General features: G+C 45.5%; 2 protein-coding genes across 3 annotated transcripts in view; one reads left to right on the top strand and one right to left on the bottom strand.

Annotated features, from left to right (window-relative positions):
- LOC109644600 (von Willebrand factor A domain-containing protein 8-like) overlaps window positions 1-21,459 on the top strand; it is a 31,895-nt gene extending 10,436 nt beyond the window's left edge. The window contains exons 29-45 of the mRNA XM_069533569.1: window positions 51-238; window positions 546-665; window positions 771-835; window positions 917-1,042; window positions 1,676-1,785; window positions 2,064-2,215; window positions 2,413-2,617; window positions 2,712-2,793; window positions 2,983-3,187; window positions 7,689-7,797; window positions 7,972-8,128; window positions 15,055-15,163; window positions 17,117-17,242; window positions 17,820-17,978; window positions 18,785-18,883; window positions 19,256-19,494; window positions 19,992-21,459. Coding sequence (XP_069389670.1) covers window positions 51-238; window positions 546-665; window positions 771-835; window positions 917-1,042; window positions 1,676-1,785; window positions 2,064-2,215; window positions 2,413-2,617; window positions 2,712-2,793; window positions 2,983-3,187; window positions 7,689-7,797; window positions 7,972-8,128; window positions 15,055-15,163; window positions 17,117-17,242; window positions 17,820-17,978; window positions 18,785-18,883; window positions 19,256-19,494; window positions 19,992-20,100 — 2,360 coding nt within the window. The 3' untranslated portion in view covers window positions 20,101-21,459. The remainder of the gene's footprint in view (window positions 1-50; window positions 239-545; window positions 666-770; window positions 836-916; window positions 1,043-1,675; window positions 1,786-2,063; window positions 2,216-2,412; window positions 2,618-2,711; window positions 2,794-2,982; window positions 3,188-7,688; window positions 7,798-7,971; window positions 8,129-15,054; window positions 15,164-17,116; window positions 17,243-17,819; window positions 17,979-18,784; window positions 18,884-19,255; window positions 19,495-19,991) is intronic.
- Window positions 9,825-12,562, bottom strand: LOC109644599 (fap1 adhesin-like). 2 transcript variants are annotated; one of them, XM_020110018.2, is made up of 2 exons: window positions 10,804-12,561; window positions 9,825-9,965 (listed from the first exon to the last, which is right to left on the bottom strand). In XM_020110018.2, the coding sequence occupies exon 1, from the start codon at window positions 12,458-12,460 to the stop codon at window positions 10,811-10,813; it is 1,650 nt and encodes a 549-aa protein (XP_019965577.2). In that variant the 5' UTR covers window positions 12,461-12,561; the 3' UTR covers window positions 9,825-9,965; window positions 10,804-10,810. The 2 variants fall into 2 exon arrangements, with proteins under 2 accessions (XP_019965577.2, XP_069389671.1); XM_069533570.1 differs by lacking the exon at window positions 9,825-9,965 and adding an exon at window positions 10,469-10,579 and having other exon boundaries at window positions 10,804-12,562.
- Window positions 21,460-22,382: the final 923 nt, after the last annotated feature.

The raw sequence follows: 22,382 nt of genomic DNA, 5'->3' as shown, positions 1-22,382 counted from the left end.
CAACACCTTCTTAAGTGTAAGGATGAAGGATGTATTGTTTTCGTTTGCAGATGTGCTGTATGTGGCCACGTGTAACCCGGTGTCCCTGTTCTCCATGAGGGAGCGCGGCGACACCATCCAGAGCATGGAGCTGTACGACGTTTTCCCCAGAACCATCAGTGGCGTCTGGCAGCCCTTTGTCACCATCGCTCCTCTCGGGAATCCTCTGGACGGACAGGTGGTGCTGCACGAGGAGCAGGTTGGCAGACACACACACACACACACACACACAAAGGTGACATTGTGTTACTAAACGATAACAATAATAATAAAACTCCTGACGAGGAGCACGAACACTCAAACTTGTGCTTGTGAAGTTCATAGTTTCTATCTATGCACTTGAATCTGATTGAAAAACTGATATTTCTGACCTTGATTTTCTGAGATCCAAATAAAATTCACGTAACAGTCGACGAGGCCTGGTGTGTGGAGGTGTGAGTGCATTAAGTTCATCGAGGCCAGTCTCATACGGGAGTTTTAATTCTTTCATTTTGCTTTTTCACCAGAGTAACACCGTGCTCCATTTGGACCTGGTGACAGGCGCCGTGCGGAGGTTGCTGCTGTCTCCAGACGGGGATCAACCCGCCGGCAGAGCTTCAAACTGGTGGAGCAGTAAAGAGCAGCAGGTCAGAGGTGTCAGGCAGCTGGTGGCTGTCAATGAGTCGAATCATCAGCTTTGTGCAGATGCAACGATATTTTACTTTAACATCGTGCGTATTTTGTTCTTGCAGGGAGGTCATAAAATGTGCCGCGACTTCTCTCACAAAAACTGGCTTCTCTTCTACAAGGAGGGCGGGTGAGCAACTCTGTTCTTATCCTCAACACGCAGCTTTTCCAGCCGCAGGACGTGACAGATTCTGTGTGTTTGTGTTTGCAGCAACCAGCTGGAGGTGCTGGATGTGCTGGAGGGCCAGGTTCACTCCATCTCCCTCCCCATCAACCTGAAGTCTGTCTTCCTCGTGGCAGAGGACCGCTGGCTCCTGCTGGAGAGCAACACTAACAAGTGAGCTGTGGATCTCAGATCCTCCCTCATGCACTCTCTTATTGTAAATCAAATAAATAAATATACAAATATATTCATAGCACTTTTAAAACAACCACTGGCTTAAAAGGCTAGAAATGAAAATAAAAGAATACTGAGAATAATTACAAAATACAAAAGCAATAAATGTTAAACATCATAAATAATGAACCATTGAAATATTGGACAATAAAAGATGAAATCAAGGTTTCAATCTAAACTGAAGTGGGTCTGAACAATGATTAAAACGTCTCTGGGGTCAGAGCGGTTCTGATATGAAGAGATAAACTGTTCCAGAGATTAGACGCAGCCCCTGCAAAGATCACCTCTATTTCTATTTCTGAGCCGAGGTCTCAAACATCCAGAAGCATCAGGTTGGTCGACCTCAGTGATGAAGATGCAACAGCTCCATTTTAAAAAGTGGTTCCAGACCAACACACTCCTGATTCAAACAGGAAGCCAGTGAAGATACTGGTGTAATATTATCCAGCTAGGAAACAAGCTGCTGCGTTCTGGAGAGACGACTGTTCCATACCAGCAAACAGGGAATGACTGTTATTAAGATTATCATAGATTTAATATGACTGAATGTTACTGTGGGTTTTCACTACACAGGAAGTTCCTGCTCACCAAACCCATGCACATGGCAGCAGAGGAGTCAGGAGTGTGTCAGCTCCACAGCATCAGTGAGGACGCAGTCAGCTCAGGACACGGAGCCCACTCAGGTATGTACCGAACAGTGAGGACAGGATGGACTCTGGACAAAGGTCAGCAGAGCTTTGTGTCCTCTCCTGAGGCTCTGAACTATAATGAAACACTGTTGGTGAAACCGAGCAGATCTTTTTATCCTATTTGTTTTCTTTAAGAACAGGAAGTGTATGAGTCTGACGCAGGGCAGTACTTCATTCCACTTTGTGTGTAAAAGTATTTCTTTTTTTTTGTCAGCATCTTTTATTCAGCTAATATCATCTGTTGCCTTTGTCCCCCTCCATGCTCCTCCCAGCTGAGGTGTCCGTACCGCAGATGCTGTCATGTGACCAGCTGCCCAACGAGAACCTCAGCGCCGCCCTGAACCAGAAGATTGTTTCACCCAACCGCATATTGGCCGACAGTGGCTCCTTCGCACGGGTCGTTGTCGGCTTCCCAGACCTCATGGTGAGTCCGATTTCTCTCAGCACTCGAAGGATGTCAAGTAATTGAATGTTGAAGCCGGTTGCTCTGCAGCAGGATGGATCAAAACTAAAGCTGTTTTCAGACGTGACCTTCAGAGGATCTCTGAAGGTCACGTCTGAAAACAGCTGTGCTTTGTGAAGACTTTGTGAATACTCATCCCTGATCTCTGATTGGTCCAGTCCCCTAACGAGGTGTACAGCTTTAAGAGGCCTGTCGATCTGTCAGCGATGAAGAGCAGCGAGAGTGGGGCTCACATGTTCCTGAGAGGCGGGCTTCAGTCCAGTGCGGCCAAACAGGTGAACTGCGTCAGTCTGCTCTCAGCCAATCAGGTTGTCCGAGCCCTTCCTCCCACCAAGGTGCCCCTGAAGGAGGTTTACCCCAAAGGTCAGAGTTCAGATCATCAAATTAAAGTTTTGTTTGCAACTTGGAAAATGAATTAAAACGTAGATGGGATTGTTTTTTCTTGTTGGTCACTCAGACGTCACACCTCCGATGACGGCGGCGTATCTGGAGGTGACTGACCTCAGCTCCAAAAAGGTCAAATACATTCCCGTCCCGAGGTAAACGCAGCTCACCTGTTTCTCACTGTGTCACTTTGTGAGAACATATTGATCATCATCATCAATGTCACCATTATTAAAAACAACTTTTTTATATTGACAACATTTACAAATCAAAGGAATTAAAATATGTTGACGTCCTTTTGATGAATCGTCTAAGTGTCTCTCCCACATATTTCTATTTCTCAGGTCGAGGACGGTGTCGCCTTACACCAGCTGGTTGTCCAAAGTGTCTGAGTCCGACGTCGTCATCGCTCCCCTTGGCTCGGGGGGCGTGGTCACAGTGGATATGGGCGGGTACGTGAGGCTGTGGGAGACGGGATTGGACACCCTGCAGAGATCGCTACTGGAATGGAGGAATATGATTGGAACAGAGGACGGCCGGCCCGTACAGGTAAATCACAGTTTGATTTACTTTGTGACGTCCAAGGAAAAACAGACCTCGGAGCCTGTAGTTCATCTCAACACCACTGAGGGGCAGTGCTACTTCAGAAATGATATCGTGAACTGAACTACCAGCAGACGTCTCTCACTCTGACTAAATGTATTAGCTGCTGAAACATTCCTGACTTCATGCTAACAGGAGCGTTTCCAGGCCCAGGACCGACCCAGCTGTACCCAGTGTGGGTGTTTATGAGTGGATGGGCATTCATTAGGTTTGACCCTGAGTACGGGTCAGAACATTCAGACCGGCACACTGAGACGCCATTGTTAAGGTGCCCACATAAACACACACACACACACACACACACACACACACACAGGCGGATGAATTCTTTGGAAAAAGGAGCGTTCCAGATGTAGGGTGCAGTTATCTTGTGCACAAAGCAGATAGAGAGAAGACGCAACATGGACTGAGATGAAGGAATCAAGGAGGCTGATCATAAAACTGGATAATGTTGCTAAGTGACTCTGCATCCAAACAGGAAGTGTAAAGTTTGAGATGAGATTATAATTTTGAGTTTGTGTGGGCAGGAAAACACAAACTTCATCTTGATGCGTCTTTTGCATCACGTTACCTCTGACGTGTGAGATCGGCACTGATACGTACAGAACGAGGAATCGTCTTTCTCACATTTAAATAACGAGCTTGTTTCAAAAATGTAAGTTCAGGTATTTGAGTTGAAATATATATAATGATGTAATATATACGAGTAAAAGTAGAAACTTGCTAGAAAGATAAACACTCAAGTCAAGTACTGATAACTGAAAAATAGTATTTGTATTGTAGAGTATTTGCTTTTTTTGCTAAATACACATCATACATATAGTATGCAAGTATAGATATGCTAATACTCTCATCTTCTTTGATGAGGCTGCTTCAGTCGACTGTAGGTCATATGTACACAGAAGTACACAGATGTACACAGAGGTACACAGAGGTACACAGATGTACACGGAAGTACACAGATGTACACAGACGTACACAGACTCTCCCTGTGCTCTGCGTGCTAACAGCAGTAGCTCTACTGTATTTAAACAAACCTGCCTCTGTACGTCTGCTCACAGATCCACTACCTTACAAGCTGTTTACACAACTCACCTCCGTGTGAGCTCACCTGTTTGCACACGGTACACATCCGTGCCCTGTTACATACTTTGTTTTACGACCGAGAGGAAGAAAGAACGACAGAAAGAACACTCACCTCTCTGAGTTGTTTTTCTGCAGAGGTTAATAACAGGTTTAACTAATGGAGATCATGATAATCCTCACTCATCTGTCTTTAGCCTCGGTCCGACATCGCTGCATTACACGTCTCCTGACATCATCAATACACACACACACACACACACACACATCAGTCATCTGTCAACGGGTACAGTTCACGTCCTGGTGCTTCTGGCGCCAAGCAGGTGTCTGCAGGTATCCAGTGTAACGTCAGCACATTCACTGCGCTTCACTCTAAACATGCACTCACTCGGTCTGACACTTTATTTTACTATACTGTTGTTTTTACGCTCACACGTCACATGCACATATTTGCATGCGTGTTCCTTCAGAGGTTATCAAACTGTGTGTGAAGCTCTCGCACCTGCACATCTTTGGATTCATGACCTCGAACAAACGAAGGCACATTCAGACATGATCAAAATCAATCACACTCATTTTCTGCAGGAGCACATGTTCAAAACGTTCATGTACAGGCATGAGTTTCTACCAGCACACACACACACGCACACGTACGCACGTACGCACACACACACACACAAATTTATGAGGCCTTAATCGTACACGACAAGATGCAGATGAGAGACGGAGAGAAAAAGAAAAGAAAGAAAGAAACTCATTGACAGGAGGAGGGTGGGGACGAGAAATCTATTCCCACAGTCATAAAAGGTTTTCTCCACTTTGGCAACAAACTCCGTCGTTCTTTCTTTCTTTCTTTCTGTCTCTGGTAACATTCTGCTATATGACGTCACATATGAATTAAAATTTAATATTCTCACATTAACAGGTTGGAAAAATCAAACATGTGTTATTTTCAAAGGAAGGTGTTTTCCTTCTCTCCAGTACTAATTGTTCCTTCGTCATATCGGTATATGCTGCACGTTTCATTTCTCTTTTCAACGCAACATGGAATTCGTGTCCCTCAGTTAGTGAAGTGATGTCTTTTGATATTTTTAGCTTCGTGACATTACTTCCTTCCTTCCTCTTGGACAAGTTGACAGTTAACAATCAACTCCAAAACATTTTCCAGAAACAGAAATGTTGAGTTTCTTGAAATTAATAAACTTTTATTGTACTTTTAGAATGATTCCAATATTTGCCTGGCAAATATTTCTCTCTCCTCTCTTGCTTAATTTTCTCCCTCCCCCTCTCCCACCCAAAACTAAACCTGAAATCGTCCTCTATCAACGATCATTGTTTCTCTCTGGAATGAGGGACAACATAACTGTTATGATATTATTTATATTCCCGCTCTTCACGCTTCGTCTAACGCCTGCTTATGATGAGATCTCGTCTTTGTCTCACACACTGTACGACTCTGCTCTCTGCTCTGGATTGTGACAGCACGATCACACCATCGTCCACATGACTCATGCTTCAGTTTCACAACCAGAGCAGGAACCTGAACTCCGCTCTAAAAGATGAGCCCAAAATTCATGCACGTCGCAAAGTGTCTCTCATCGTTTTTGCTAAAACCAAAAATAGCAGCACACTCGTCATCCCTTTACCGGCCGAGCTCCGGGGAGAGTGCATCACCAGCTCGAAGACACATTCACCGGTTATTTTGTCACCGGTGAGAGAGTTTTATCTATAGACTGGGCGATGACACGGGAGGATTACTGGAACAAGCCCGGCTTCAGAGAACCGGAGTCCTGACAGATCAACTTCCAGACGGACAGATTTCACCGAGACAGACACCTGGAAAAAAATGTGTGCATCAGTGCCCAGCAGACGCCAGGGGAAGTGTGTGTGTGTGTGTGTGTCTATCTCCGTCACAGGCTACCAGTCCAGCCTTTGAAGCCACATTCCCGTGCTTCAGGTGCACACCCTCGTTTCCCAACATGGTGCTCAGCGCAGCTCGTGTTATGTTGCTGTTTTTTGCTGCATGAGCTGTAGTGTGTGACTCAGTCACGGACACGTATGTATTCGTGTGTAAGCAGAGAGCGGTCACACGGCTGGTGGGCTCCTGAAGGTGGGCTGTGGTGATGCGAGCGGCTCAAACCTCTGACCCTTTACCTCACCACAGAGCTATGGTGCTGAGCGCTCTCTGGTTACTGAGCGTCAGGGCTTGTTGAATGGGACAGTAAAGACCCCCCCCCCCCCCCCCCCCCCCCCCTCCTCCCATCAATGTTTACAGGAAGTGATAATATTCAAACCTCATAACATCATCATGGGAGGCTGGCGTGTGGGAAAAGCAGAGGATGGTAACGTGTAAAACGTGATTAAAAACCAACATCTGCTTCAGGTGAAAGAGAGAGATGAAAACGAGAGGAACGACAAGTGGCTGCTCCAGGAACATTTTCAGTTTGTGTAAATCCTCCAGAGCGACAAAACATATTGTGGAGAATCATCACTTCGAGGAGATCGACTGTACGAGCTGAGATTATCTCGTCTTCATAATCTGACACGTATCAGGCCGACCCTCGTAATCTGGACTAAATATAGAGAGCTGACACAGTCTGTGTGTGTGTGTGTGTGTGTGTGTGTGTGTGTCACTGTCAGTTTGAGGTGTGGTCAGTTGGACTCCTGCTCCTGCTTGATAAGTCTCCATTCAACCGCTCAGTGACACACACACACACACACACACAGCAGAGCGTTCCACAGTTTACAGAAAAACCTCACCCCCCCCACAGATACCATTCAAATTCGTGCCGTTTGTAAGAATGCAGCTGAACCTCAGGGGAGACGCTCAGTCTCCCACTGAACTCCCCCTTTCTCCCCCTCAGCCTCTGGCTGGCCGCCCCGCCTCAGTGTGAGAGCCAGAATGCTGATTTTGGCTCCGGTGGTGCCATTGAGACGGACGTGAAAATCCAAAGCTCCGCTCCCTCTCGCCCTCACGCTGGGAAAGACGGAGCCTGTGTTGTTGGTCCTGGTGAAACCTCAGAGAAAGTCTCTTAACGCCACAGTCTGACAAGTGGGATGACAGCTAAAGAACATTGAAACACCAGTGTTGCGTGAGGCTTTATCCAAAATAGACAGGACAGTGATTCATTTGTGACGATGAGAGAAGGTGATGACACCCGTCAGCTCCACCCAAGTGTCAACTCACCGTGATGTCACCCCTTGGTTTGTGAGATGTCTCCAGTTTGACCTTTTTTCAGCGCCATCGTGTTTTTTTTAAATCCGACAGTCACCATATGTGGAAGAGCGGGGGGGTGAAGCCTGATTGAACTGCGTCTGTTGTTTGAGTCTCATTTGAATCTGACCCACATGTTATCTCTCACAGATCACCATCCAGAGGGACAGCGGTCTGGATGTCAACGCCCCAAAACATGGCAAGATCGATGCCAACAACGCTCCTCACGTCGGGGGGAACCAGTGGGCAGGAGGCACAGGTAGACTGTGTTTCTTTATTTAGGGTGACTGGTTATTTTTCAGTGGTCACGTGAGTGTTTAATTATAAGTTAAAATAAAAACCTGAACATCAATCTATTGTGCATAAACTGTAGAATGAAGGATTTCTAGCAGTAGAAATGTGTAATTAGTGAACTAAAGATGTTTGTCCGCAGGTGGCAGAGACACGGCAGGTCTCGGTGGGAAGGGGGGGCCCTATCGCCTGGATGCAGGACATAAGGTCTACCAGGTTTCCCAGGCCGAGAAGGATGCAGTTCCAGAAGACGTCCGCAGAGCAGCTCGTGAAATGGCTGAGAAGGCCTTCAAAGAAAGGTATGCTGTGTTAAAAACAGGAAGTACAGTGATCACAGGCTGAAAACTGCCTCCAGTGCGCAGCACGGGGAGGCAGGGTCGACACCGATCTAATAACTCGCATCCAAGTTGATTTCGCTCCACGGGTGGGACGCTGTGTGGAGCACAGATGTTTTGGAGCGACAATCTTTTTTCCACCTTTGAAACCACCCAGAACTGAAGTGTGTGATGTGTGTAATGTGGAACAGGTGTGTGTGTGTGTGTGTGTGTGTGTGTGTGTGTGTGTGTGTGTGTGTGTGTGTGTACAGTTTAGCCGTCTGTAGTAGTGTTTTCACCGGTTGCATTGCCCCCAGCTGGATGGTTGAACAGAGTGGTAAAGCCCACTGTGTTCTCTCTCTCTCTCTCTCTCTCTCTCTCTCTCTCTCTCTCTCTCTCTCTCTCCCCCTCTCTCCCCCTCTCCCCCCCTCTCTGTGTGTGTGTGTGCATGCCTACATTTAACACACATTGGCCTCAGTGTGTGGAGTTGAGAGGGCACCTCTTTCAACCAGCTCCACCATGAAGGCCGTCTCTGTTCGTCTTCGCTTCAAACAGCCTCATTCTCTTTACTTTCTTCTCTCCCCCCCCCCCCATGCTCCCCCTTCTCTCTCCCTCCCTCTTTCCTGCATGGTCCTCCTCACACACTGGCTGCTTTCACACCAAGAGGACAACCTCTGCGACTATCCCCTCTTTGTTTTATCTCCTCTCTTCTCATCTTCTCTCCGTCTTAATCCATGTCACTTCTCTAAATTTCCTCTTGACAGCCTCTCCCCCTCCCTCCCTGTCTATCAATATCCAGCGAAGCTCAGAGAAGATCCTGTAGCTGCATGTTGATACAGCTGTGTTCAAGTTGGCGCTGTCAGACTTTTTCCATACCTTCTACTTCACTGATCTGAGCTCTGTTTACTTAGCTTTGGGTGAAGCATCGATCAAACTATGATCCTTCTATAAGCTCTTGAGTACCTGACACACACAAGCAAAAACAGGCTTAGGTATGCCGTACACATGAAAACACCCACGTGAGCATGTTTACACTCACACATCACTGGGTGTGCCGTGGAGACCGCTTATAGTGATCACGGATATAGTGATCAGCCGTGAATATGGATCAAAAAGCTTGGGACAGTGTCGTTTCTATACAAATGCTGTTTAAATAATTATATTATTTATTATTATTATTATTATAATATAGCAGCGCCAACCGAGTCGAGCCGAACGGAACACGCCGCCGTCTCCTTCAGCTACATACATTATCTAAGTTGACAAATTCTGTCTTGACTTTGAAACTCTGTTATTATTAATACATGAAATGTATGAAAGTCAGTAGCCACATTGATCAACACTCGTTCATCGAGTGAATAATTACATCTGTAAAGTAGTCAGACAGGACTTGAGTGTGAATGGAATATGGAGAGTTCTTAATTTTTTTCTACAGAAAAAGGTTCAAGGGAACGTCAGCCATGTTAAGGGGATATCAGTCGATCATATTTTATTTGACATCCTCTGTTCTCAACAAGGAAAAACCCTTCTAAAAAGGGAAAAAGAACATAGAAACCTCACAGAGAGGATCCGCCTCCCACGATGGACAGAAGTGCAGTAGATGCCACGTGAGAGAAGAGAGATATAGAGAACGTCAGAAAAATAAGAGTGATAGAAGGTAAATGAAGCGAGGAGTTATTGTCCGTGTATCGAGCCGTCTTGTTGTAGTCATAGTCCACGATCAGCTGCCACCTCGATCAGGATCCACGATCAGCTGCCACCTCGATCAGGATCCACGATGTGGCCGCTGCCCTGGATCTGTGATCGTTAAGGCTCAGGGACTCTGGGGAAGAAGTCAAGTCAGTAACATGTATTGATGAGACATTCATTTATTTGATGTGATAAGGAGGGAGAAGAGGAAAGAGATCAATAGAATGCTGCACTGAGGTCTAACAGGACAGGGACAGACACAAACCCTTAATCTGAAGCTATCAGAAGGTCATTAGTGACTTTTACCAAGGCTGTGTCTGTGGTGAGCTGATGAGATCGTTAGGATTCTCAGCTGTTTGTGAGATCTCTGTGCTTGATGGTGTATTAGTCTCAACTGAGGGCAGGAGACTGTGGATTTTATTTCTAATAGTTACGATTTTATTGTTAAAGAAATTCATCAAGATATTATTAAATGGGGGAAGGAGGAATACTGGGTTGGATGGAGGTGTAGTCACAGCTACATCTCTGTCAGCTGCAGAGCCGAAGAGAAACCTGGGGTTGTTTTTATTTCCCCTCCATTAATGTGGAGTAGTAAGCAGCTCTTGCTTATAAACTCTAACACTATCTCTCCAGGCTGGAGCGCCACTTCCTTTCTAGTTTTCTTGACGCTTGTTTTAATCCATGTGTGTTGGAATTGTACCAGGGAGCTACTTTACTTTGGTGTACCTCCGTGAGGTGCTATGGAGTCTAATGTTAATCGGAATGAGTTAACAGAGCTTTCGACAAGATGGTTAAATCCTGCTACTCTACAAAACATTTCTCAAAGTTCAGTTTTTTTTGTTATGATTTGGTTCTCAAATTGGACTGAACAGAATATCTTTTATGACAATCACATTTTTTGTGTGAAGTTCTATGTAACCTCGTTTAGATAAGTGCTTGACAAATAAAGTTATTATAATTATTATTATTACCTCATCTCTACCATTTGAAGAATGCTCTGGATCTTTTGGACATGTGGCTTTTCATAGAGGTGGCGATGCTTCGCTCGACTTCTGGTTCCTTCTTGCAAATGGCAACAAGCAGCATTTCTGGACAGCTCCACTTCTTACAGAGGTCCTTGAAAACAGGCTTCTGGAGGTTGACGATTATTTCTGGGGAGATCTCAAAGTCAGCGTCAAAGTCCTGAACCTCGGCCCATGTTTTTTCAAACAGGTTTTGAGTGACGTCTCTCGGGTCATAACAGGACTGGTCCACTTTAGCCTTTGCATACACTCGTGTGACGAGCAGGTTGATGAAGAGATTGATGTACTTTTTCTTGCGGGACTCTTCAAGATATTTTGCGCTGTCGTTCTCTGAGACTGGAGATTCTGTGATTGATTCAGTCTCCGTTACAACAGATGTCACCTTGTTGGTGTTGTCACCGGCCTGTATTAAGAACCACCAGCCTATCAATAGCAGGTAGCTGAACACTTTCTCCTGTATTTCCATGTACATCTTTTTATGGGCCTCAGGAACGACATCTGTCATCACTGCACCTGGACTCATCTTTAAATTGCCATTTGTGACAAAGTTGTAGAGGACAACACTGAGTTCTTCTTTGAGGGCTTTGACACTTTCAGGTGAATTTGTGGGCTCCATCTCTGTCAGAACAAGAGCCTCGACACTATCCATCACAGGCTTAATTGACTCTCTCCTTTCGACGTTGGTCTCCTCCATGACGTCCTTCCTGACTTGTGCCCCCATCTTGATCATCGATACTGTGGCAAAAACCTTTGACATGACTTCCTTGATCTTCTTCCCCACTCCTTTCCAAAAGCTGTCGCTCTTTAAGGATTTGGAGCTTCTACTCGACTCAGATGTTTTTACGCTGTTCTCTTCACTAACTATCTCAGAGATTTCGTCTGAAATAGATTTAGACTCCGGAGAAAAAGATTCAGACAACAGCTCAGTCAAGACAGATTCGAACACCTCATCCACAAGTGGCACCGTGATCTCGCTCACATCCTTGCTGCTGACTCTTGATACTGAGGATATTGATCTGTCAGTGCAAGAACTGTCTAAAGTGGATGTTTCCCACTGAGGGAGTTCGTCTATAATATCAAATGTCTTTTGACTGCAAAGTTTTGGCTTGAACAACTCCTCGATGTCGGGAGCAGATATCAGCACTTTGCAAACACAACAGATCATTTCCTCAAGTTTGTTGGGTGCAGTCATGTGACTCTGTGTTGGTCCGGTGGAGCCTGCACTGGTGGAGCACTCAGACAGGTGGGAATTGACCCTCTCTGTTATCTCCTCTGCAACCAAATCTGTGAGTTGATCCAAACTCACAGACTTTTCTAAGCTGCCTGGTGCTAAACCTTGACGGAGTGCGTCTCCCAGACTGGCCTGGACACTCTCTGGAGTCAAGGGCAAGTGGCTGTGTCCATGTTCCTTAATCAGGTCCATGGACACAGACGATGTCAGGTTCAGAAGAAGTTCTGCCAGCAGAAACTTTGTGTCACTGTCTGGTGTTTCCGACTTTAGCAGGTTCCACTGCTCAGCAGTCAACTTGCTGAAAAAGTTCTCAGTCTGAAAGCGAAAAGTTTCAACTGTTATGTCTATTAGCTCCAATCTGTCAGATCTATCCATGATGAAGTCAGGGTATCTCAATGTCCTCAATATCGTGAATCACTTCCCGTTCAGGAAAAACTCTTCCTCTTCCACTTTGGTTATTCCTAAATACCTTTCTACTAATTACCAACGTGGTATGATCCTCATTAATCATAGAAGATGAAAGGCATCTTCTCCTCCTATTTGTTCTAACAACTATGACTCATAGAAACATCAGAGACATGAACCAAAGGAAATTTAGATCAAAGCCATTTAGACTGTGACAGAAAAATAAGACCCGCCCCCGGACCGTGACTGACATAGCAACCGTTGCTGTAACTGATTGTTACTGTAGTGACGTTTTCAGAAATGAATTGCGGTGGTTTTTCCTCCTGCTGCGTTGTTCATGTGTGAAAGACAATTGCCGGAGAAAGTCCAGTGCCAATTCTTCCTCTTCCACATGGTTTGGTTTATTCCCGGGCAGCAACCAACGTCAAAGTACTTTACCGCCATCTACTGTGTTTATGCACCGTTCATCAACTGTGTTGATTTCTCTCTCAAGCTGTAGCTCTACTTCTTCTTCTCTTCTTCATTTGGTCTTTTAGCGGGTGGCGAGCAATGTCAAGGTGCATTACCACCATCCACTGAGTTTGTTGTGTAACACACCTTGACCTTCATCACGCCCGCCAATAAACCGAACAAAGAAGAAGGTTCTTGGCTCAGTCTCTTAAATTTAAGGTAGCACACCCATGAGAAATAAAATTTATAAGTTGAGTTGTTTCTGTTGTGTTTTCTTGCTGTATTTTTCTTACAACACAAAAAAAAGTGATGGCAGGCGACCACCGATCAGGAAGTCCGACATATGTGAGTGTTGTGATGGATGCATGTTGGACAGAACCAATGAGCAGAGGAGCTGCTGTTAAAACAAAACCAGACCAAACAGTAAACACATTTCTTCATGACTGTGTCCTGAGAGAGGCAGAAAGCTCTGTGGATGGAAAGCTACTGTTTGTCCAGTGTGTGTAGTTGGTGGGCGTGTCGGCCTCACTCTTTGTTTTTGTGGTTGTTGTGTATGTGAAAGTTCAGTGTTCAGACTCCGTCAAACCAGAACCGACTGTTGAAACGTCTGAAATTGAGGTTCAGGAATTTAAAGGAAATAGCTACGGCCACTGGGCAGAGGGTGTGCTTGCTATTCACACTCTCACACACACTCACACACACACACACAAAGGAATCTTTAGGGAAGTCATTCTGCTATCTTCTACTCTGACATGATGCATGTGCCATGAGAATGAGGATAAATAACTATTAATCCACTGAAACATACTTATTAATGAATTGTAAAAGTTTTCATAAGCTATGGAACACTTCCCTTAGCTGATCAGTTTAAAGTTATTTTAACCTGATTTTTACAAAGTTAGATTTCTTTCTGGCAAGAAAACACGAGATGTTTTTCTTTTGCTTGGGGCTTCAGTTCCCTTCCACAGTCCAAACTCACTACTGCATTAACCCTGTGTTATACTGCTGACCATGCATAAGATGTAAAGATTATAAATCATTTACCACAGGTGTAGGTGACTTACAGAAGCTCGATAACCCAAAAAAAAAGAAAAATCAGTCATTATTTCCTCGTCATTATGCCGATGGAGGGGTGGCTGGAGTGTTTGAGTCAACCTCATGACAGTCTCATTTCTGAGGGATGAGGTTTTGGTCCAGCTGTCCACAATGAATGAATGAATCAATGCAAAGTCCTCATAACGACAGCTGCACAAAGCTGTGAGTGTTTGAGACACTGGTTGCATGACAGCGGATAAATTGTGTAGACTGCACTGGCATCAGCCATGCAATCAAAAGAATCACACACACACACACACACACACACACACACACACACACACACACACACACCAACCACACACAGGTTTGTTGCAAGGCGTGACACACAAAGTCAGACCCTCTCCTCCATCCTTCAGCTTTGAAGTCACTGCTCTGAATCTCTGTGGTTGTTACGGTCTGGTTGTCACCAAAAGTTTCAAACACCTGGCAGAGAACACACACACACACACACACACACACACACACACACACACACACACACATTTCTCTCCAACACACATCACACTGCCCAAACATGGTGGCGGTGTAAGACCCTTAAAGTACCTGCACGGTGGGATGATACTGAAACAGCGGGTGAGGCCCACCTCTCTCATGTCCACAGGTGCGTTCTGGAAAGAGCACACAGACGGATGCACAAAGAAAAGTTTAACAACACTGACTCTTGTTTCAGAGGAAATTGCACCTGTAGAGAAAAGACGAGAGCAGAAAATGCAGTTGTTGTTGTCGTTTCATGCGAAGACTCGTTTGAAGAAATGTTGAAGAGAGAAGCAGCAACATTTGAGTGAAGATGAAATGGAGGATTAACTATCACCATCCAGAGAAGAAGCCACAACATCTCAGATACAAATCCTGTTGATGATGTCATCCGTAGCTTGTCCCACCGATAAACCTGCTCGACCAATCACAAATCAGTGTCGGCTGTCAATCACGACCTCTCACCCCATTTTTATATCATCGAATAACTCAAACGTGTCTGTCTCTCCTCTGTCTGTGTTTCTTTCTGTCCTCCACATCAGGCTGAAGGAGATCGACATGAGTGAATACGACGCGGCCACGTACAAGCGCTTCTCCACCGCGGTCATGAGGCAGGTTCAGTCTCTGCGGATCATCCTGGACAGTTTGCAGGTCAGATTCTCTTTACACTTTGTTTTACACGTGGTTCTTTTTCTAATTAACGCCTTCTCCTCGCCACTGTAGGGCAACGTAGACGTTCACCTGATCACTTGGGTGCAATACCAGATATTATCTCTAGTCTAATATTCCAGTGTGATAATAATCAGCTGATGGTTGTTGATCATAAACGCCTGACGACTGCATCGCTGGGAGTCGACCATGTTGCACGAAATATATCAAATACATATACACTCAGTGTGTCACACTTTCAAGCATGAATAAATCAAACTGCCCTTTTAGATGAATCAGCTTTTCTTGTACAGACAGGAAGAAGTCTCGTCGTCCATCAGTAAGCAAAAGTTGTGGGGTCGTAAAGTAGTAAGCAGACAATTGGCTGACCTGACACAGCCCCGCACGTGATGTCGGGGCAGGAAGGCGGGGGGGGGGGGCGCTAACCCCCGCATGAGCAATGTGATTGGCTGAATGAGTGAAAAGATAGACAGAAGGGAGTGGTGGTTAAAATCCAGGATGTGATATTGTCTCCATTTCAATATTTTGAGTTTGACTTTCCTCCTTTTGTTTGAGCATCTAAGGAGAACAGTCCATTCGAGTGAGGCTCAGTGCGTGCGTGTGTGTGTGCGCGCGTGTGTGCATGTGCGTGTGTGTGTGTAAGATTGTGTTTGTGTGTGAAGAGAGGAAAATCATGCAGCATGCAGACATGATTACAGAGCGACGACACTAAGCTCCGCTCTATTATTCTCCTGTCCAGGTGTGAAGCTCTGTTTGTATACGCTGTAGTGGGTGGGTGTTTGTGTGTCTTTGTGTAGATGTGTGTGTTTGTGTGTGTGTGTTTTTTCCATCCAGGTGTTTACAGCCCTCCACCTCTGACTTTGAACGTGAACATCGGTTATTGTTTGTATTGGTGCTCGTGGCCTCGGGGCTTTTTCCCACTGTAAAGACGATGGAGATTATACCAATCCCTGCAGGCGTGACATTGTGAAGTCATGTTATTTTTATCATACCTGAAGAGTGATTTAAGACACACACACAGACAAACACACACACACACACACACACACACTCTGGCAAGCGTTCAGTAAGCTGATAACATATTGTTTCTACCATCTTCCCTTTGGGAAACCCCTCTCTATTTGTCTCTCAACAATGGCCTGGCGTGCCAGATATAAACACCCGGCCCCGTATTTAACAAGCATCATTCTCTGAGGAGGACAACAGCCCAAACACTGGACGAAAAAATCCCAGAAAGCATTGCATGTTCGCTTCCACTCTGTTCAACTTTGTGAACCTGGAAAAATCTTCTTCTGTATTTCGATCTATGAGGTGACGGTCGTGTAGAATTGTCTCGATGGAGGAGATGTTTAACGACTGTCACAAATATAGGTTTCAATCGTGATTCAAAGTGCCATTGCCCAGTTAATTGATTTTCTTACTGCTGCAGCAGTATCATGCAGTTTGTTATAGTCATGGGTCAAAACTCTCACATTTTAACTTTATAGATTCAAGGTCTTAAGAAGTGTTAAACCGTTTTAAAATCTGATCGATGGGTCTTTATTTTTTAGGCAGGTCATCACCAAAGGTCTTCGCAAAAACTCATCATACAACTTATTTTTCTCGTGTTTTTCTTCTCCTCCTCTACAACGTGTACTTTTCTAAACACTCTGTGTGTGATGATGATATTCTTCCTCTCTGAAGGAAGAATATCATCATCTTGTGTGTGTGTGTCTGTGTGTGTGTGTGTCTGTGTGTGTGTGCGAGTAAATTGCAACTGTTTACTTTGCCTTGTTTCACAATCTGCAGCATCTGAATTTCCCACCCAAATGAAATCCCCTTCCTCAGACACATTTTGAAATGGGTGTATTTGTTTTGTCGACTGGTACATAACTTTGTGTGTGTGTGTGTGCGTGTGTGTGTGTGTGTGTGCGTGTGTGTGTGTGTGTGTTTCAGGCTAAAGGAAAGGAGCGACAGTGGTTGAAGAATCAGGCTCTGGGTGAACTGGACGATGCTAAAATCATTGATGGACTGACCGGAGAGAAGTCGATATATAAACGCAGAGGAGAGCTGGAACCAGAGGTGTGTGTGTTTGTGTGTTCGTGTGTGTTCCTGTGTGTTCCTGTGTGTTCCTGTGTGTTCCTGTGTGTGTGTGTGTTCCTGCTCAATACATTTAAACCATGCTGAATGTTGCCACACCTCCAAACACACACACACACACACACACACACACTCTCAGACTCACACACATAATTTGACCTTTATCTGTCAGACGGCACATTCCAGTGGTGTGTGTGAGATTATTATTACAGCCTGCGTTTCTGCTCGAGCTCACATACATGCACCCTCGCACACAGACACACACACACACACAGCTATGAGATAGTTCCCATACTAATCATACAAACACACACTAACCATGATATGCATACCACGTTGTTCTACCTTATTTAGCTCGGAGTGTTGCATATTTTTGGTCGGGCCTCAAGGTTCTACTTTGAAATAATTGCAGCCAGTTTTGAAATCCTGACCTTGTGACTACGTTATTTTAAGTAAGCTACACCGACTTCAACAGAACGCTCTGCGAGCTCCGTGTTTTCTTTCATTTAATCATGCTGATTTTCACTGTGTTTTTTCATACCGCCCTGTGTGTCCGCAGCTGGGAAGCCCTCAGCAGAAGCCCAAGCGTTTGCGGGTGTTGGCCGACGTGTCAGGCAGCATGTACCGCTTCAACGGCGTGGACGGCCGGCTGGAGCGCTCCATGGAGGCCGTGTGTATGGTCATGGAGGCTCTGGAGAGCTACGAGCACAAGTTCAAGGTGCGACTCAAATAAGAACGTGTGGCTGAGGAATTTTTACCGCTCAACCCGCGACTGTCAGTCTGTGTCACCTCATCCTCACCGGATCAGGTGATAGAGATCGGCACGGTCTCATGAAAAACTTGTTTTCAAGAAGAACTCACTTTCCTCTTCATCAGTCTGGAGCTCGAACGGTTCTTTAGAAGCAGTTCTGTCCCCAGATGAAGGAAGACAGATAGAGAGGGACAGAACGGAGAGAGGAGACACGAGTGTGTGGAAATACGTTGGAGGGAGACAGACATCTTGGCCCCCTCGTGACACCTAATACTGATCATATATCAGTGTCTCACACACACACACACACACACACACACACACACACACACACACACACTTCACATGTCAGCGTAGCCTCTTTGTTTGTGTAACACTCCTTACATAAAAATGTGCATCTGATAACACCCACCTTCACTTGTGTGTGTCTGTGTCTGCGTTTGTGTGTGTGCGTGTGTGTACATTTACACTTTGAAAACAATTTCCGGATTGTTGTTTTTGTGAATTGTGTAAAAAGCCAGATTCTGCTGTGACAAGGAAAGATTGATAAAACGAACACCCAGCAACAGTGACGTGGAACAGCACATACATGTAATACCTGAGGAACAGCTGAGGCTCACTCAGCCAGGCTGACCCGCGCTCATGTGACGGTCGGAGGGTCTGCGGGGGGGGGGGGGGGGGTGTGTGCACCTTTGTCAGGGTGAACATGTGCAGTGGGTGCAGGTCAGCGTGAGGAGTTGTGTAACGATTGAAACGTTTTCGTCTCTCTGCAGTACGACATCGTGGGCCACTCGGGCGACGGCTACGACATCGAGCTGGTCCGAGCGGACAAAGTCCCCAAGAACAACAAACAGAGACTCAAAGTCCTCAAGGTGCAAGATTCAGACTGAACCCACTCGAGTTTAGTTTTCCTCTTACATGTTGTTTTTATTTCTTTATTTCAAAACTCTGTGTTGAAGCTCAAATATAATTTTGGGGAAATTGGCTGCAAGAAAGATGAGATGCTCTGTTTTTATTTTCTTTCTTCATTTCTTAATTAGGGTGAAGGACAAGAAGGAAACTTAACAGAAACTTCTTTTTCACTTTTTAGTTCCAAGAAAGAAAGATTACACAAAAACTAAGTGTAATTCTACTTTTTATTGTATTTATCTATAATGATGAAGTTGTTCGTCTGTTTGATGTTGTGTCCCCGTCCCTTGTTTCTTTTTTATCATCAATCTCTCGTACTTGTCTCCGCCCTGCAGACCATGCACGCCCACGCTCAGTTCTGCATGAGTGGCGACTACACGCTGGAGGGCACAGACGCCAGCATCAAGCAGCTGGCGCGAGAAGAAGCTGACGAGCGCTTTGTGGTGGTCCTCAGCGATGCCAACCTGGAGCGCTACGGCATCCCGCCCGAGCGCTTCGCCCGAGTCCTGACCGCCGACCCGCAGGTCAACGCCTTCGCCATCTTCATCGGATCCCTCGGGGATCAGGCTGAAAGGTGAGGGGGTGGACGGGTCAAGTTCAAGACTTTAAAGTTAAATGGGACTCCAGTTTATTCTGAGACCTGCTGATGTTTCTGCTGCTGCCGTCACATCCCAGATTAACTCCTGAGCTCCGCAGACGAAAAAGGAGATAAGTCCTCTCCTTCTTCTTCTGAGGTTCACTGGCCCCGCATGAGCTTTTCAAGAGCTCCTGCTTGAATGTAGAACGGCAATGACCCGACCGTGACCTGTTCTGCTCGTGACTCTGTGAAGAGAGAACAGATTTCGATCCCCCGGTCTGGTCCGTGGTCAGAGGAACCTTTACACCTGATATCTTGGTTCAGACTAAACTGAAAAACCTGAAGATCTGAACAAGCTGTGAAAGCGTCCGAAGACACTCGCTTGTATTTCAAACAAGTGCTCGTCTGTCTTTTGATTCGGGGAAATGAGCGAGTTGCTGAACTTCAGTTTGACCCCGAACATCTTTTATTCCTTCTCTCCGTCTTTGTTTCAGGCTCCAAAAGACGCTTCCAGCCGGGAGATCCTTCGTTGCCATGGACACTAAGCAGATCCCACAAATCCTGCAGCAGATCTTCACATCCACGATGTTGTCCAGTGCCTGACACCAACACACACTCACTCATCTGATGAACTCAACATTTCAAACTCTCTGAAACTCGCTGGACTTTTTCCCCCGATGTGTCCTTCACGACAGTCGTGTTTGTTATTTCACAGAAGCCGTCAAGTCTGTAAACGATGATGTGTGAGCGTGACAGCTGAAGAATGTTTAGCCGCTTTTGTCCCCTCGGGGCGAAGACGTGGTCGGGAGGAGCCGTGTGGTCGCCGTGGTCTCGCTCCCGACAGATGACACGCAGCGCAGAGGTAACTGCAGTGACATCATGAGCGTCTGGAGCCGGTCTCATGTGGGGATCAAACACGCAGCCTCAGCTACTGTTGTGTTTCATTGTGTTCCGTGACGCACACGCACGTCCGTCTTTGTCCTTGTTTGGGTCGTGAACTTGAAACGGCTTCTCTCATTCTGGACTTCCTGCTCGTTTATCGGCCATCGCACAGAAAAACACACAGGAAGAGAAACAGTAACACCGGACTGACACTTGGACGCGGCTGGTGACAACAACTTGGCTCCTGAGGAATGTCGGGACTCTGACCAGGGATTTTCCCACCTGACTGCACACGCTCTCTTTAAAGCACCATTGCACAACCCCACAGTGTGTGTGTGTGTGTGAGAGAGAGAGAGAGAGAGAGAGTTCTCAGATCTCAGATTGTCTTTCATTGCCAGACCTCCCAAACACTCACACACACACACACACACACTAGCAGCAGAATCTATGATTTACCTCAGTGTGGATTTACTGTAGTAAAGAAAACAATGTTTATTTCTTATTCAGATTGATTTCAAATGAAAACTTTATTTTACCGCTGCTGTCTGTGGAAATGGAAAAGCGACAGTTCAACCAACATGAGGCGTCAACATCAATAATGTCAAAATGTTTTCAGATCATCAAACTGATCTTCTGCAGTTTGACTGAACTTGTCCCAGTGATCTGAAGTCAAACATCAGGGAACGTTACAGGGAAAGTCTCCTGGAGATTATCTGCAACACATCACTGACTCTCTGCTCGGAGACGTCCCGCTGTGCGTCAGATTAAACTCTGTTGTCCGAGCCACGTGTTTCCAATAACACACCAGTTCTGCCTCTGATCCTCACGCTGACACTTCCTGTCTGACGCCTCTGGGCTGAACGCATCGATAACAAATCATCATTGATCCGACCCTGTTTTTAATAACCTACTTTAAACTCCCTCCGACCCCCTGCTGACTCACGAGAGGTTAAAAGTGACTCGACCTCACGTTTCTGGATTTAATATAATATTCTTTTATTTAATTGTACATTGTTTTAAATTTTTGTGAAATAAATTGGAAACTTAACGTAAAAACTTTTAATAAATCTTATGAACTAAGATTCTTCTGCTCTCATGTACAAACCAAAGCTCCACAGTTTCCTAATTCTAACAAGATCAATGACCCGAGTTAGAAAAATCTTTGTGACAAATAATTAGAAATATTCCTCACTACTGTTCTTCAGGAGTGTTTAGAAGGATTTAGGGGCCTGAGGCAAAGGAGGGGGTTCCCATTGTGCCCCCCCCCCCCTGTACACTACAGTACTTCTTGACTATATGAATATATACATGAATACATTAATAAACCTGGATTAAAACTACATCAGTGTGTATATTATATTCTAATGAGTGTTGAACTGGGAGTTTTGTGCTGAAAGTCTAATATTCTGACGACATGTTTCCAGGAGCTGTAATTGAATCCTGTAATTTTCTGCTACAATAAATGTTTAAATCATAAAAACACACTTCTGCCACAGTAACTCGGGGGGGGGGGCTGGTTTCTTGGGGGTCGTTGTATATTTTTTCTGCAGGAGACCCGAAGCTTAACTCGTAGAAAAACACTGGAACTTCTCAGAATCGCAGCGCTCGGCTTCCCCCTCGTTTCCTCCAGTCACTTTTTCCAAGTGTTGCAATGATCCATCGCTCGACCACAGTCGCTCTGGCTTCTCTTCGTCTTCTGAGCCACAACAGCCCAACACACACTCAAGTCAGATTCTCTCAGTCGTCACCATCTCCTCAGAATGAAGTATCCAAATTCTTCCCTAATAACACGTTGAATTAAAGCTGCTCTGCTGCAGCACGAGTCCGTCCTGGTTATTACGATGTTCCCGACCTCCTTCTGTGTAAATCTGCGGCTTCCACGTCTTTTTCCTTCATTTTTCTGCTGATGAGGTTTCTGAAGATTCCTCAGTCACAAACTATCGCAGCTCAAAGCTCTGTCCTCCGGCTTCCTGTATTTATTCCAACGCGACCTCATGAGCCTC

The sequence above is a fragment of the Paralichthys olivaceus genome, chromosome 10 (genome assembly GCF_024713975.1).
Source record: "Paralichthys olivaceus isolate ysfri-2021 chromosome 10, ASM2471397v2, whole genome shotgun sequence".
NCBI classification, from domain to species: Eukaryota; Metazoa; Chordata; class Actinopteri; order Pleuronectiformes; family Paralichthyidae; genus Paralichthys; species Paralichthys olivaceus.
This window is presented reverse-complemented; position numbering and strand designations above follow the sequence as displayed.